The sequence below is a fragment of the Mus caroli genome, unplaced genomic scaffold, assembly GCF_978045245.1.
Source record: "Mus caroli unplaced genomic scaffold, Mus_caroli_1 scaffold_7, whole genome shotgun sequence".
In the NCBI taxonomy this organism is placed as follows: Eukaryota; Metazoa; Chordata; class Mammalia; order Rodentia; family Muridae; genus Mus; species Mus caroli.
The window spans coordinates 11,205,001-11,222,017 of NW_028227262.1; the positions used below are offsets into that span (position 1 = coordinate 11,205,001).

Consider the following 17,017-nt stretch of genomic DNA (forward strand, 5'->3'; position numbering starts at 1 on the left):
CAATAAAAATGAAAGGCTACGACTTTTGGAAAGTGCTTTTTCATAACCAAAACGAGCTTTCTCCATAACACCTTTGAATTCATTAGTTTCGAACTGCTTTTAATTTCGTCTTTCCCATGAGAACCATTATATTTTTTCTCCTGTCAGCCTGATGCTGGAGAAAAAAGGAAGCTGGCAGATGGGCTGTTTTCTCTGAGCTCATTCCCTAGTTTTTAAAGGACCTTTACCACTGTGCACAAAATACTATTCATAATACTTCCCCACCACCATTAACAACTTTAAATAAACTTGCTTTACATATTGCAGTGCAGATAGGGAGAGTTTTCTGTCTCCTCTCATCATACAATGATAAAACCCTTTGGGTGCTGTTTTCAAAGTCATTAAATAACTATTTCTAGGCATCTTTGATAAATAAGGTGTGTGTGTGTGTGTGTGTGTGTGTGTGTGTGTGTATACACAGTTATATATGTTCTAGATTACCAGATTATTGCATTAATTCTGACAGTATATTTCAGCTCAGCGTCTGATCTTGCTATGTATAGCTCACAGCCTCATTTACTGTAGTGCGTTACCCAAGTAACATAATCACAGCTGTAACTATGCTATAGTCTAGAAAGTGCCTGTACCTCCGTACATTAAATTACTCAAATGGCTTGTTCATAAATGCTCCTCAATGTTACTGGTGAGCCTTTTAGTAATTAGATGTCAAAGAGGAGTGATTCAGACACATGGGGTTCTTATAGTCAAAAAGATTATAATGTTAATGCATAAAGGTAAGATCTGATTATATAGCTTATATACTGACACTCTAACAAGCAGGTGTTTCTGAGTGGTTTTCCCCATCAACTGCTGGTTGTTGGAGTTGTGTACGCATCCTAATGTGTTTATGTTTTCCTTTACTTTTCAAACAAGATGTGATTTCTCATCTGGAGGGGTCAAGGGAGGATGTATTGCAGAAAACTATGTATACAGCTCAGAAATTTGTGAAGATCGTAAGGCTTTGTGTGTAGATTGCTTCGAAGCACAGATTAACAGCTTCTTTCTTGACAAACTTAGGTTTTCCAAAGTTGAAAAAGAAAATGTTTCTTGTTCTAGGCTGTTTGGTGTAACGGGAAACTGCGCTGCCTGTAGCAAGCTCATCCCTGCCTTTGAGATGGTGATGCGTGCCAAGGATAATGTGTACCACCTGGACTGCTTTGCCTGTCAGCTTTGCAATCAGAGGTGAGTACATTTAGTACATTTAATTTGACCTCCCCCAAAAGGTGCCATTCTCTAGGCTGGATATTGATTTAAATAGGTGGGAATGGTTGTAGTCCACTTTGTTAGACCAATTAATCTCAATATTCTGCAACAGTGCGCTCAACACCACTGAGGAGAAAGGTCTTCAGGCTAGCTTCAAAAGAAGGGTATTATGTGACAGCAACTGGACACAGAAACACTTCTGCTAACATCCTGACTCATCATTCATCCTTGCTATTGCTTTACTAGATACCTTTCCTGGCAGTAGTGACATGGTTTAGTGAGTACAGCATTTCCTGTACCAGTGTGAGGACCTGGGTTCTGTAGCCTTGTCAAGATGAACAGCTTAGCACCCTCCTCTAATTCTAGTCCTCCTGAGGAAAATGGGGATGGGGAGAGGAGTTGGGGGAGATGGGAGAACTCTCAGAGCTTTGGAGCCAGATAAGCTGGAAGACTTGACATCCAAACAATGGAGAAGGCAAAGATTGACACTGGAATCTGTCCTTTGACCTCTATGCATGCACACACACACACACACACACATACACACACACAAACCAATACATAGAGTCACATGCACACAACATACCTCATATTCACATTCACACACACATAAACATATCCACCAATATACACACACTCACTAATATACACACAAACACATACACACACATAACATGCACTCATACACAAATATACACACATTCACACATTCATACACATACACACACACAACCTCTACCTTTTTACTGTTGTGCAATTCTTTTAGAGACAAAGAATTAGTGACAGGAAGTTGACTTACATCTTATTTCTGTTTCTATCTTCCCCACCTTGACTTCTTATCTGAATTCTAAACATGATCTCCCTATACTCTTAGCTACCACCAGTCTCTTTGTGGAAAAGCCACGGGTATCTGATAATTAAACAATCAGCTTTAGGAAGACAGCAATGGAAATAATATTGCACAGAAGTCTATAATCCTAAATTGTCCTATAAGCTCTGCCACAAACTTGCTGTCCAGTCTTAAGCTAACTGCATCATCACTTTGGATTGAGTTTCCTCATTTGTAATACCTAATTAGTTAATTTCAAAATTGTTTCAACTAAAAGTATAATAAGTCCTTCACATATTCCTTGTCAAAAATTATACTCCTCCCAGTGGGAATTATTCAATGTCTACCACCTTTTCCATATGTATTGAAGATGTTGCAATATTGTAAGTGTGCCTATCAGGGCCAGGAATGGTGGTGCATCCTTTAATCCCAGTATGTTAGACATAAGGGAAAGTAGATCTCTGTGAGTTCAAGATGATCTATCTATATAGCAAGTTCTGGGAGAGTTGGTGCCATATAGTGAGAACCTGTCTCACAAAACAAGCAAACAGACATGACAAAATGATAAATATCAAAACCACGGGATTTAAAATTGTACGACCCTTGCTAAGATGTCAAGAACATATAGTATCTGTGAGAAAATGTCCACATAGTGTGCCACCAGTTAATATTTCTTCACATTCTCAATTCATGTAGCTTTCTCTGAAAAGTCCTGTTTGGTTCAGAGTCTCCTCATGAAGCTCCATGGAATAATAGGATATTATTCAGGGTAAGAACAGAGTCAAACTGTGGCCCAACATACACTAGCTATTTTACTAGCTTTGTGGTTTTCAATATGTTACTTAACATGTCTACATTACTACAGTTTCTGTGACAACAAGATGGAAAACCAGATACTTGTCTTGCAACGTATGGAATTTGCATAGAATAATTTCCACTAGGCACTGGATTGGTTTTCAAAAGTCTTTCCTTCTATATTTATAATTTACACTGTATTATACCCCAATGACTTGGTATTTCTATAAGGTTTATACCTCAAAAGAGTCTCTTACCAGATATAGATATTTAGAATATTGCCTTCTATAACTTACCATATTGCATTTACCTTGCCAATAACCTTGCCAATAAGGCACCATCTTGTATCTTGATTATTCCTAATAAATGTTTTAGGTCAACAAAGGCTTAAGTCAGTTTAAGATGACACTTAGCCAACAATAAACTAGTAAATTCACATGTCATTTATTTTAGAAAAACACAGATATACAAGCACAAACATCCACATATCCATCCAGACACACTTATAGGCAAGTAAACATGTATGTGTATATGTTTTAAGGTGCGTTAGTTATAATATTAGAACATATCTGTTCACTTCACAGGCTGATTCACTTACGGCAGCAACCATGACACCTATCCTTAAGCAAGCATCTGGTATACCTGTTCTACTTAGAAAAGTTTATATATTTGTAGAAGAAAATGTGCAAATGAGAAAGAACACCAGCCTTCACCATTCTAAACTAAAATAGTATGGAGCTGGTCATGAGTCCTTTTATGGATACATGACAAAATATGGATAACGTCTCTATATTATAGGGATATCTAAACAGTTTTTAAAGTAGTGATGGGAATATCCTGCCTGATTGTAAATGCCTATAATCTCAACACTCAGAAGCTGGAGGCAGGAAGATGTACTTAGCTGCAAGCCTGACCTACATGGTAAGACTCTTCTTTAAAAGTAGCAGTAGTAGTAGCAGCAACAGCAGCAGCAACAGCAGCAGCAATAGTAACAGAAATAAATCATGAGGTTGGGAGGGGTTGAAAGGAGGCATAAAGAGTGTGGTGAGTATGATACAAACACAGAATGAATTTAAAACAAAAATCTTTCTAAACAATTTAACAGGGAAGGGTCTTAATGTGTGATTTTTGAACTCTTTCATTTAATCTCTACTATGTATCTTTTCCTTGGTGATAAGAATCTTTTTTAAGACATTCCAGGGCTATTTTGCATCCCATTTTATCAAGTATGAAGTCAGCACTGTGGTGTGAGGCTTTTGTTATTTCTACAGTGCACTTTGTACCATCGCTAAAATAGTGACTCTTTAAGCAGAAAAAAATGCTCAAATCTGTGTCAGGATAAGTTCACAGGAGTGTAATTAGTTAGGCAAAGAGCACTACAATTGGAAAGCATCGGGTAAACGCTCACCAAATGATTTTCATAAAAGCTATACCCATTACTTCACAGGAAATTTGCTCAGATCTCACTGTTGCCCTAACACCGGGGCTTATTATTTAGAAAGAAATTCTTGTCACCTTCAGAGATGAAAGCTGCTACCTGATTATAATTTTTAATTGGTGTTTATGTGCTGACTTGTAGCCCTTCAGAGTTCGCTCCTCTGGGGAATTGTTTATGCCCTGTGTCCATTTTTTCCATGAGGGCAGGCTCCCATATTTTATCTACGCTCTTCATCGAAAAGGACCGCATCCTTCAAGTGCTAAAGTCAGCCTAAACCCCATTATGATGCAAAGTAATTGAAGGCGGTTAATGCTATTTACAAATCATAGATCAGTTTTATTCCATCATGGAAATAAAAAGTTACATTCACAATTAAGTCTGTCTGCTCAGTAGAACTCAGTCAAGTAAGACAAACACTCCTAAATTTTGACTCTAAAACCCGCTCACATCCTTAATGCTGCAAAACACTATTCCAACCTCATTACAAAAGCACCTAATACATTTCTATGTTCGCTTCATTTATTACCTGCCGTAAAGGGGCTGCATATCTTTAGTACTGGTTATGCACAATTAGCACTTGGTGATTGTCTTGTCACCGTGGTCCTTACAAGACAAACTTCCTCAATGCAGGAAGTCAGCTCATCTTCATCAGTCAAGCAGAGCACACAGATGTGGTCACCTGGATACGCCAGGGTTTCAGGATAGGACGTTTGTCCTGGAGATACCTCCAACATGGCCACCTCCTGACAAATGCTGTGCAAAGCCTTGTCATTTTTCCTCGAGAAACGAGAAAGAGCTCATTCAAGGATATTTCCCCTAAAACAAACTTCATTCACATTTCGAATTATGGAATATGGAAATGTATTAATTTTATTCAATTCTCACCTTAAATTTTGTTTTTAAATATGTGTTTATTGTATGGATTTATTCATTTTTAGAGTCCTGGAGATTGGACACAGAGCCTTGGCCATTCTTGACAGACACTGTATCAGTGAAACATCACCATAGCCCTGCCCACTTTCTTTTTTTTTTACTGATACAGAGAACACTAAGTCTTCCAGTTTATCGATGAAATCCCACTATAGCACATGAAGGCCTTGAACTTAGGATTCTTGTGTCTCAGCCGCCTGAGTAGCAGGCATCACAAGGCTGCATTGCTTGGCCCATACACAACACCCATATAAAACACCAGGCAAGTGTTTTCATACCTGTAATCTCAGTGATGGGAAAGTAGGGATAGAAGATCTGTGGCGCTGTCTGGCTTACTGGTGTAGCTGAGTATGTGAACTGCAGATCCAGTGGAAGACTCAGATAGGCAAAGAAGAACCATCAAATTCACTGCATGGAGAATCAGAGTATGATCATTTAAATCCGTATTGTGGAAGGGAAGAGCCCGCTCCCTCGCGTTGTTCTCTGATCTCTACCTATGCTGTGATACGTGCACATTTCCCCTGTGCCCCCTAAAAAAGAAAAAAAAAAAAAAAGAAAAACAAATTATAAAAAGGACTTCCAATTTGTGTTCCATGGAATTGAAAGAATGTCCCAAGGAATTCTTATAATTTCTTACTAAAAAATAACAATAAATAATAATAAGAAGAGTACTGTAGGACAACCAATGTCTACCTCCAGCCTCTATGCACGTGTGTGCAATAGTACATTGTCACATACACACAAGTTAATATATACACACATGAACGTGCACATACACACACACACCACAGAGAGATGCAGCAGTAATAATAATGTGTGCAGAGCTATGCGTTTTCAAGCAAGGCATGGTTAAAACTGTAGATCCTATAGTTAAGTTATACAAATGTCTCCCTTTAAGAAGAAAGAAAACCGGGTTAAAAAATCATTCTAGAACTGATTTTACAATAATTTCATTTTCATTTAGAATTGAAAAAAATCTCTACAATAGCTTAATTTCTTAAATGCTGAAAAGTTCTACCACAGAAAATTAAATAATGACTTTGGAACAAAAGGAAAAAACTAATCTACATGTTTATAGTGAAATAGCTCCATATATATATATATATATATATATACATATATAATAAAAGCATGATATTTCTTTTTCTTTTTTGTGATATTTACTTTTTTAAAACATTTCCATGGCTAATTTTCTGGTATGTGTGTGTATGTGTGCCACAGTGCATGTTCAGAGATCGGAGAATAGCCTGGGGGGATCTGTTCTCTCTTCCTTCTACCCTGTAAGCCCTGGGAATCAAACTCAGGTTGGCAAGCAGGGCAGCAGCTCATTGGCCCTCAGAGCCGAGCAAGCCTCTGGCTCAACATTTTCTTTTCTATTTCAAGGACCAAAACAATGGTAGTCCCCGTGGAAATTGAGGTGAATAAAACCCAGGTTCTTTAAGAAACTCAATGAGTTCAGCACTCTGGGGCGGGAGGTGGGGGGAGAGAAGATACAGAGATTCACAGAAGATCCTAATCAACTTGGTTACAGCTATGCTGAGGGAAGAGACATCTAGCTTTCAAGTTCAGGGAAATATGTTGGGGCTGCTGTGTTGAGTTTTCAGGAAAGAGCCCCCAGGATACTGGTTGGAGACAGAACTCAGTTGGTAAATTGCTTGCCAGGTGGGCATGAGACCCTACAGTCCAGCTCCAAAAGTAAAAATAGCAAAATGAAACAATAAACATCAATGTGTGACAAGTGCTTGCAATCCCAGAGCTGGGAAGGTGGACACAGACAGACTCCTGGCCTCACCAGACAATCAGCCCAGCCAAATTGGTGAGTTTCAGGTCTCAGTGAGACTCTGTCTCAAGATGATAGGTGGATAACAGTGGAGGAATGATACTGTAGGTTGATGTTACACTAAATACCCACAAACATTTATGTGCACCTACATGAATCATAAACACACACATACACAGAGAGAGAATTTACTATATTAGTTTGAAATTGCAAATATAATTTTTTTTAAAGATTTATTTATTTATTACATATAAGTACACTGTAGCTGTCTTCAGACACTCCAGAAGAGGGCGCCAGATCTCGTTACGGATGGTTGTGAGCCACCATGTGGTTGCTGGGATTAGAACTCTGGACCTTCGGAAGAGCAGTCGGGTGCTCTTACCCACTGAGCCATCTCACCAGCCCGCAAATATAATTTAAATTTATAGTTCATTATCTTTAAACTTTGTCTTGTTATTGTTAATAATTATTTTCATGTTCCCTCTTTTCATTAATTGTTGATATATAATTAAGTACATATAAATATATATTATACAGAATATATAATAATATACAATATGATATATAATATTTAATATATTATATATCATTACAGACTGAAAAAGTTGCACTTAATTATACACACACACATACATATAAACACATACTGAACAGTGGAAATGCTAACATAAAGTTGGGAACACCCCAGGAGGCCTCAGTCAGATACAAAGAGCTGTAAGTAACTGAGAAATGCTCTTACCCTGGGATAAGCATACCAGTTATGTGATTATCTAGCACCAAAGGTCAACCCCAGAAACATACACCCAAAAAGCATTATACAGACACAACAAATGTGCCGAACATTTTAAGTATTCTGCCCAAATAGTAAATGGTTCACTCAAGATTTTAGCAAAGCAAGTCAGGGTTTTACTCTCTGGAGCAAACCAATTTCTCGAGAGTGTTTTGTTTTCTGACTAAGAATATGCATGTACAAACAGATCCTGCAGGACTGAGGTAAAGTTGGCTCTGAGTAATTTATAGCAGGATTCAGGATATGGATAGCATTCCTTGGTGCAGAAGGGATGGTGAGATGTGAGATATGCGATGACAATCGGGCTGTCAATGGGGAAAAGACAGAAAATCCGTTCACAATTGTAGGGACCGGAAGCCTGCCACTTGCTGAATACTGCAGAACAGGGCACTCCGTTCTTTAGTGATTAGGGATGCTGAGTGGGAAAGTAGAGGTGCTGGGAATACATACCAGATTCCCTCTGCCTTTTAAAGTATTGTAAAAACAGAAAGTAGTTGTAAGTGGTCATCTCTGATCTTAGAGAAAGAAATAAAATGACTAAGTCAACAATCTCATGTCTTCAAATGCATATTACCAATGGCGGCATCTTAGAACGGAGTTTGATAGCTTGCTCTGACTGAAGGAAGCAAAGTTTTAGGGGACCGTGAAAATGCTTAAAATACATCACATGGAATTTTCAAAGAATTAATAAAACACATAGGAGGGAAGACAGCTCTAAGACCCCTATTTTAGAACAAAAGTGTATTGATTGCAGTTCCTTTTTATAAAAAAAAAAAAACAAAAAAAAAAAACAGTATGAAGTAAGCTAGACTTGTCCTCAGCTGGAAATTAACTCTATTCTTAATTTCAACATATGAATATTAGATTAGTTAATCACCTAATTGCATTTTTTTCCTCTTTAGTAATTTATGAATAAGGATAAAACTAACAGAGCTGACCATTCCACAAACAATTAGGACTAAATTACAAGGAAGATGATGAATGTTTTTGTACAAGTTTCAGACAGACCTGTTAATACACTTACAGCATTTTTATTTTTTTAGCAATCATCATGTTCAAAATGGTTTTTTCTACTAATGTTGAACCATTCGTAGAATATAAGAAGCAGGTTATATTAGAAATTAGCCTTTCCTGACAAAACTTCAGTTAATTCTTTTGCTAAGCATTTAATACCTACATTGTTATTTATCTAATTTTTCACATCTACATATGTAAGTGTAGATACATGTTTGAGACAGAGAGTAAATGTGTGTGTGTGTGTGTGTCTGCAGTGCACAAACCCTTGTCTGTGGATGTGCAGATGGATATACGTGTGAGCATGTGGGTAGAGACCAGAGATGGCAGGCATTGTCTTATGTAGTCATTGTCTCTCCACTGTTTTTTTCAGACAAATCTTTCACTGACTCTTAAGCCCATCAGCTCAGTAAAAATGAGTGCCATCCAGCCTCAGGGATGCCCTTGTCTCTGCCTTCCCAGTTCAGGGGTTACAAGCAAACTTTGCTAGGCAAGACTGTTTATGTGCTGGGCTTTGAACTCAGATCCTTCTTCTTGTGTGGCAACGACTTATCACCTCCACAGCCCCTATATGAGACAATGACAATCTTAACTGAACATCCATGGTCTTCTAACCACAGCTGCCAACACTGCTTACACTACTGTGTAAGCTAGGTGTGACTGTGACACTTTTAAACCATGTTTTATATAATGTTTATAGATAGATACCTCTCCTGGGCATATATCCAGAAGATGTCCCAACCGGTAAGAAGGACACATGCTCCACTATGTTCATAGCACCCTTATTTATAATAGCCAGAAGCTGGAAAGAACCCAGATGCCCCTCAACAGAGGAATGGATACAGAAAATGTGGTACATTTACACAATGAAGTACTATTCAGCTATTAAAAAGAATAAATTTATGAAATTCCTAGGCAAATGGATGGACCTGGAGGGCATCATCCTGAGTGAGGTAGCCCAATCACAAAAGAACTCACATGATATGTACTCACTGATAAGTGGATATTAGCCCAGAAACTTAGAATACCCAAGATATAAGATACAATTTGCTAAACACATGAAGTGTGGACACTTTGTCCCTTCTTAGAATTGGGAACAAAACACCCATGGAAGGAGTTACAGAGGCACAGATTGGAGCTGAGACAAAAGGATGGACCATCTAGAGACTGCCATATCCGGGGATCCATCCCATAATCAGCCATAATCAGCCTCCAAATGCTGACACCATTGCATACACTAGCAAGATTTTGCTGAAAGGACCCAGATATAGCTGTCTCTTGTGAGACTATGCCAGGGCTTAGCAAACACAGAAGTGGATGCTCACAGTCAGCTTTTGGATGGATCACAGTGCCCCCAATGGAGGAGCTAGAGAAAGTACCCAAGGAGCTAAAGGGATCTGCAATCCTATAGATGGAACAACAATATGAACTAACCAGTACCACCCCCTGCCCCCCCAGAACTCGTGTCTCTAGCTGCATATGAATCAGAACATGGCCTGGTCAGCCATCAATGGAAAGAGAGTCCCATTGGTTGTGCAAACTTTATCTGCCTCAGTACAGGGGAACGCCAGGGCCAAGAAGTGGGAATGGGTAGGTGGGGGAGTGGGTGGGGGGACTTTTGGGATAGCATTGGAAATGTAAGTGAAATAAATACCTAATTAAAATAAATAAATAAATAAATAGTTTTGGAGCAAAAAAAAGAAATGTACATAAAATATATTTCTGTGGTTGATAAGAAGTTAGAGAGAATTATTTTAATATTTTAATGTGTATTTCCTTATTTTTAGACATCTCATCATTCTTTTCTCTGTACTAATATAGAATATGTCATACACATCCAATCAAAGGATTACAATAAGGGCACAGGGAATACAATGATCTGATTCATCCCTTTAATGGCAGCATTCAGGAGGCTGGGGCCTGATGAGTTTGTCTGTGTGAGGCCATGGTGACCCAAAGACTAGCTTAAGCCTAAGCAGCAGAGTGAGATTCTATTTCAAGAACACAAGACCTGATAAACAAATAAACTTATCGTCACTCTTCCCTTTGCGCTGGCCAGGACCAAATAACTGATCAGGGATCCACATAGAACTGAAGGGCCTTCCGTTCACCATATGCATCCAAGCGGTAGAAACCCAAGACAGGTGTTGGGCACTGTAGGAGCCCAGGATATGCTGGCTTGCTAGGTTGGATGCAAGGAACAAGTTTGATCCTGTTACACATGTGCTTAGCTTTAGCTGCTAGAAGGTGACAGTTTTATACACATTCCAGACATTGTCATACATATTGGTTTCCATTCCTCACTAAACCCTACAGACAGACTGATCACATAGAATGAAAAGCTGAAGTTTTACCCTCTTTGCCACCAGTGGAAGGCTGAAATCTGGATATATCCATAGCAGGTTGATTTCCTGCTTTCTCTCTGCTTTCCAGGGTGACCTCCCTCAAGTTGCATAGTGCGTCTTCATCTTTCTAACAGAGAACTCAAGTATGAAAAACGTATTACGCACCCATGCCTGCATGGGATATGTGACAACCCTGTGACTGTCGCATACATCCATTTGTGTATGTGTGCACTGGGTGTATGACAGAGGCAGAATGTGACACCGAGTCCTCCTCAGGACCACTGTATCTTTTACTCACTGTGACAGCACTGACCTTACTCACTTACAGAAGAAAATGCTCTGAATTACAGGGCTCTGAGTGGAGAATGGCAGGGAACCACAGGAAAGGGCGCTATGACATACATCCATCTCTGTATATGATGGCTAACAGAATTTGGGTACCTGAACAAAAGTTAGAGATAATGAACATTGAAAAATATCTCCAGATAAATTTCTCTATAGTAAATCCAACTCACTAACAGCAAAAACACAGGAGTGTTTTATTGAATGCATTTATTCAGATATAATATTTTATTATTAACAAGCTAAAATTAATTTCAGCAGTAATATAAACTGATTTTCTTGTGCACTAATAAAATACATCATAAATGCTGTCTCACTTAATTTTACACAAAAGATAAAAGTCAAACTTGTGCTCCTAAGGGTTATCCAAATGAAGGAATATTTTCATTTATTCAATATGTTTTCATGGTCACAATAGCTACATAAACCAATTTATTAGACATTGCTGTTTAAATGCAATGTTTAAAGCATACAGGCTAAAGCTGGGGGGGGGGGGAAGAAGAAAGAGGAAAAATATATTCAAAGTACCAAACTTAAATGTGCGTCTTGTCCAGTAAGTGCAGCTGCAAACAAATCCAGGATTTCAAGACCAGAGCTGAGCATCTACTTAAACCAACATCAGCAGCAGGCAGTAATCCTGGGGAAAAAGCAAATTCCACAAATAAACAGACCAATTTTCCTTTAAGAGGAGAGCTAATTCTTTTCAATCTACTTTTTTTATTACACTATTTTCCCCTCTATCTACTTAGCTGGTATAAGGGATAAATTTCCAAAGCTGCCTGGATGGAAAATAAATAGATTCACTGTTTGTCTAGAATTCCAATCTTTGCAAATGTAAATCAGTCCAAGTGCCCCTCATTTAAACCTTCAACTTTGCAGAGCATTAAAGGGTGGCTTCCAGGATGGTTTTAATCCATCCACTAAGATTTCTGCCAGAGCATCATTCTGAGTTGACTATCTGATAGAAAATGACCACCACCACCAAAGGTCACAGGGGTCAACCTCAATAATTACAAAGAGTTGTTCTCAGTCAACTCTACTAAATACCACTGTTTGAACGTTAAATTGTTACATGTGTATATATATATATATATATATATATATATATATATATATATATACATACACAAATCTGGCCAGACTTAGTTTATTGTTAAATGTACTGGAAACAGCACAAGTATTTATTTCTGACCTTAATTGTGTCCGGAGTGTTACCCACTGGGAAACTATATAAAAGTGTACTTATTAAGAACATTACAGTCTTGCACTTTAAACAGTGTTTTATAAACTAAGATGCATAATTAGCTGCTGCTGGGTAGTTTTATTTAATCACATCAATATTAAGAAGTTGATCCAGGTTGCTCTCTTTGGTTTAATGAGGAGCACTCCAGGTAGTGGCATCTACTGTCATTTCCTAACTGGGGAAATCTGCCTCAGAGTAAGATAGCTCAGGCTCAGGCTTACACTCGCCTCTTCCACTGGACAGCAGGCATGGGACCAGGTACTTGACCAGTAAGAATCTGTGTTGTTTTTAATTTTTCTCTACTGTGGGTATATATGGATCAAGTATTTCTTCTCTTTTTTAATAAATAGAATTATTTATTTCATATATATAATTACATTATAGCTATATTCAGACACACCAGAAGAGGGCATCTGATCCCATTACAGATGGTTGTGAGCCACCATGTGGTTGCTGGGAATTGAACTCTGGAAGAACAGTCAAGTGTTCCTAACCGCTGAGCCACCTCTCCAGCCCCAAGTATTCCTTCTCGCCAATGTGGTAAAGAAAGGAAAAGCCGAGAAGGGAGGAAAGGAGGGATATCAGCGTGGGTGCCGAAAAATTTACCTCGCAGATCCTACACAATATGTATATATGAAGGTGAATTTTAGACACTGTATGCACGAGTGAATTAGCCGAATAAAACAATTTTAACTTTCATGATGAAAGTAACTTCCCACGAAGGTCTTTCGGATTTCAAGTAGTCTTAACACACTTTATTTTTTCTTTCCAGATTTTGTGTCGGAGACAAATTTTTCTTAAAGAACAATATGATTCTCTGCCAGACAGACTACGAGGAAGGCCTCATGAAAGAAGGCTATGCCCCCCAGGTCCGCTGAGCCCGCAGCAGCATCGCCCCAACACTGCAAAGCACTACATCCTTTTATCTTTTTTGCTCACGTGTATATAAGAATCAATCGACACAGGAACCTGCTAAATAGGGTAGCGGTAGGTGAGCAGGATGGCCATGTGGAGGAGAAGGTGGACTGCATCTGTATGTAGTGAAAATGCCCCCGTTCAAGAGTTGAATGTTCATTATTAAAGAGAGAAGTAATGTATATATTGCCGGATTTTTTTGCCTGCCATTCGTTTTTTGTGTCACTTGGCATGAGATGTTTATTTTGGACTATTGTATATAATGTATTGTAAATCCAAAGCACAAATGTAATACAGTTTTATTGTGTTACCATTTGTGTTTGGTTTGCTTCTTTGTATTGTTGCATTTAGTACAATCAGTGTTTCAACTTACTGTACGTTTATGCTTTCTGTGTCTGCCAGCTATTTTCAGCGAGCTGTACCTTTCTAGTAAGAATTGAAGAGCAAACCTCCACCATGACACACAGATGAAGCAAGACTATCGACGTTAGAAAGGCAAAAATAAGCAAGTAAACAAACACAAAGCAGTTAGTGACATCCGCTTCTTACGGCTACAACAGCTTGGTGTAGCGCCGTGTTCTCGTCATAACCCCCTATTTTCAGGGGGCTAAAGATCAGCTTTAAAAAATGTTAACGATTTCAGCTTAAAGCACTTTCGTTTTATGCCAACGTGAAAAGTGCCATTCTTAGAATGACGTTAAAGCTTAGTGACGTCCTCCAATGTCCTTTACCGAGCTCCTTACCGTCACTATTAGATTTATTCTACCTTTGTTTTTCCAGTCACACGCCCTATTTGAACTAGTGCCTTTGGGTAGCATGTGAACAACTTCCAAAGGGTTATTCTAAATGAGAACGGTATTACCACAATCACGACATAATTTAAAAGTTTTCAACTTCTTGTGTAAATGTTGTCCAGATTTCTCCCTAGGAGATGAGGGCTTTGTGTCCGTGGTTAATGAGCTGATGGCCCTGAACAGGATTGAGGGTGCATCTCCTGAAATCGGGATGCTGCACACTGAGATTCTGATGGCTGAGTTGCACTGAGATCTGCTCACAGCCTTGGAACTGTCTGTACAGAAACCGAGAAGAGAAGTAGAGAGATTGGTAAAAAGTTGAGAGCTGCTTGGTGATTGTGTATTTCGCCTGCCATTTACTTCAATCTTTAAAACACTTTGAATTTGCTGTCACACTTCCTCGGTCCCTCCTGATCACTGCCATCTTCCAACTCAGATTATGTAACACTTGGGCTAAAATCTATCCCCTTTATTATAACTATTATTATTATTATTATTTCATTTTGTTTTTTAATGGTGTTTTCCCCTTATTTAAATGATAGCTGATGAAGAAGAATGTTCTAGAAACAGAAACTGTGGGAAATGATTACTTAAATTGCAATTAAGGAAATAAAACCAAGAATACAGCTTCCTCTTCTGCTCACACTCTGTTCATTTTGCATTGTGCAGTGAGGCCACTTTGCAAACCCCCTCCATACAGACACAGTGCACCGTATTTGCTCCCAAGAAAAGTCAACACTGCAGTTTTACTTAGTTTCTTCTCCATCGTTGTACAGGAAACATCTCCCACTGTTACTTGTATTAACCATTTCCCCAGCCAGTGTCCCTGTTACAGATGGTGATTAAACGCCATCCCGACATTCTTGGTCTGGGGCCAAAATCTAATCTGAAATCGGTGCTGGTGTGGCTTTGAGTCATTGCGAAGCATGAGTTTATTAGGAGAACATATGAGGATCTTAATGTCACCTTTTGCAGAAACAAAAGGTTCTGTAAAAATTGAATAATAAACATATTTTGTAAATGCTTCATTGTGAAGAATGTGAAACTCCCACATGCCCAAATTCGAGGTAGAATGAAGAATTGCAAAGCTGTCCTCTTTTGGTCCGCGAGACGATCCTCACTGCTCTCTCAGCCCCACAAGCTTGCCTTGTGATGAGCTATGACAGTAAAATACACAAAACACAAACTGGAAGAGAGAAGATACAGAGAGAGCGGGGGGAGGGGTGCAAGCAAGAAGCAGTTTCTAATACACAGCCCTGCTAGCTCCTGCTAATAGTTGTTTAAGGTTTTACATAAAGTCTGTCCACATATTTTTCAAATGATCCCCAGTTTTTCTCATCCAAATGGGTTTTCAGATTGTCTCTGACAATTGTGTGTCAGTGGAGACAAACTTTTCTCAGCTTTTGAAAGCTCTTCAGCTATCCTTGCCTTCCCCAAACAAATAGGATCTACATTGCTTTGGCTTAATTTGGGGGGAAATTGTTCACCTGGATTAAAAGCTAAAGCCTTAATCTTTTTTGATTATCTTTAATCTCCATGAAATTGTGAACCAAGAAAAGGGGTAATTTTCCAGCTGTAAGGTGTTTTCCAGCTACTTGGCCACAGTTAGTAGCATTTTTTTTTTTTTGACCTGAAGCATTAGGGTAGTTTTCCTGAGAACTCAGGGCCCCCGATTTTGCCTCAATTCTTCTCTTTGTGTTGTGCAGCCCTTGTGTCATGGTATCTGATGCTATGGTCAGACGCCTGGCACAGAGTTTTGATTTCTCAGGCTGGGGAAGTTGTCCTCCTAGCATCTCTGCAGGCTACTTCTGACGAGGGGCCAGGCAACCCCCATCCCACCAGCTTGCTCAGCTTAAGGGATGACCAATGTTTGTGACTTCACTTCCATCTTGCTTAATAAAGATCTGGACTCTTTTATTATTTTTTTTGTTTAATTTGGATTCATGTTTTCAATCAATCACTGTTGATTGTGCTTAACTGGCAAAGACAAAGGTGGTCTGAAGAAAGCACGTGCTGTCCACAGGAAAATGCAACCTTATGTCCCTCTCTAAACCTAAATCCCAACAAGCCTGAGGAAGGAAGCCATAGCAGCTGCTCCTTTCCCTGAGACTGCTGGAGATTCCTGAAGGAGGAGGCTCTCTGCCATTGTACTTATGTGAGAAATAAATAAAATTGTCCGAAATGAATTGCTGGCTATGATTTTTGTGCATGTCCATATATTTTTAGTGATCTTGCTGAAAGTGACTGTGTTGCTGCTGTCAGCAGACAAATTTCAAATTCTCTATAAAGGGAATTAAACCCAAAAGCTCCACTAAACACTGTTTTCATGGAAGACACGTGGCACCTGGGAGGTGACAATGGAAGTTCTGGTAAGACATCCAGCCACAAACAGTTCTCTTTTAACTATCACGTTAGGCAGATCATTCTTTGAATCATCATTTAAACTGTTTCAGAGAAATGTTGCAGGCCAAACATGCTTAGTGTTCATTTCAGTAAGTTGCAAAAACAATCTGCATGTTTATTGTACTAGGCCATTAACAGGGAACACAATTTAAGCAAA

General features: G+C 38.9%; 1 protein-coding gene across 8 annotated transcripts in view; it reads left to right on the plus strand.

The window, feature by feature from the left end:
- Positions 1-16,681, plus strand: part of Lmo3 (LIM domain only 3) — a 64,401-nt gene extending 47,720 nt beyond the window's left edge. For 4 of the 8 annotated variants that reach the window (XM_029479018.2, XM_029479019.2, XM_029479017.2 and 1 more), the window contains 2 exons: positions 1,096-1,221; positions 13,521-16,676. In XM_029479018.2, the coding sequence (XP_029334878.1) occupies positions 1,096-1,221; positions 13,521-13,626 (232 nt within the window). In that variant the 3' untranslated portion in view covers positions 13,627-16,676. Of the gene's footprint in view, positions 1-1,095; positions 1,222-13,520 lie in introns of all 8 variants that reach the window. The other 4 variants (XM_029479023.2, XM_029479022.2, XM_029479021.2 and 1 more) reach the window with 2 other exon arrangements.
- Positions 16,682-17,017: the final 336 nt, after the last annotated feature.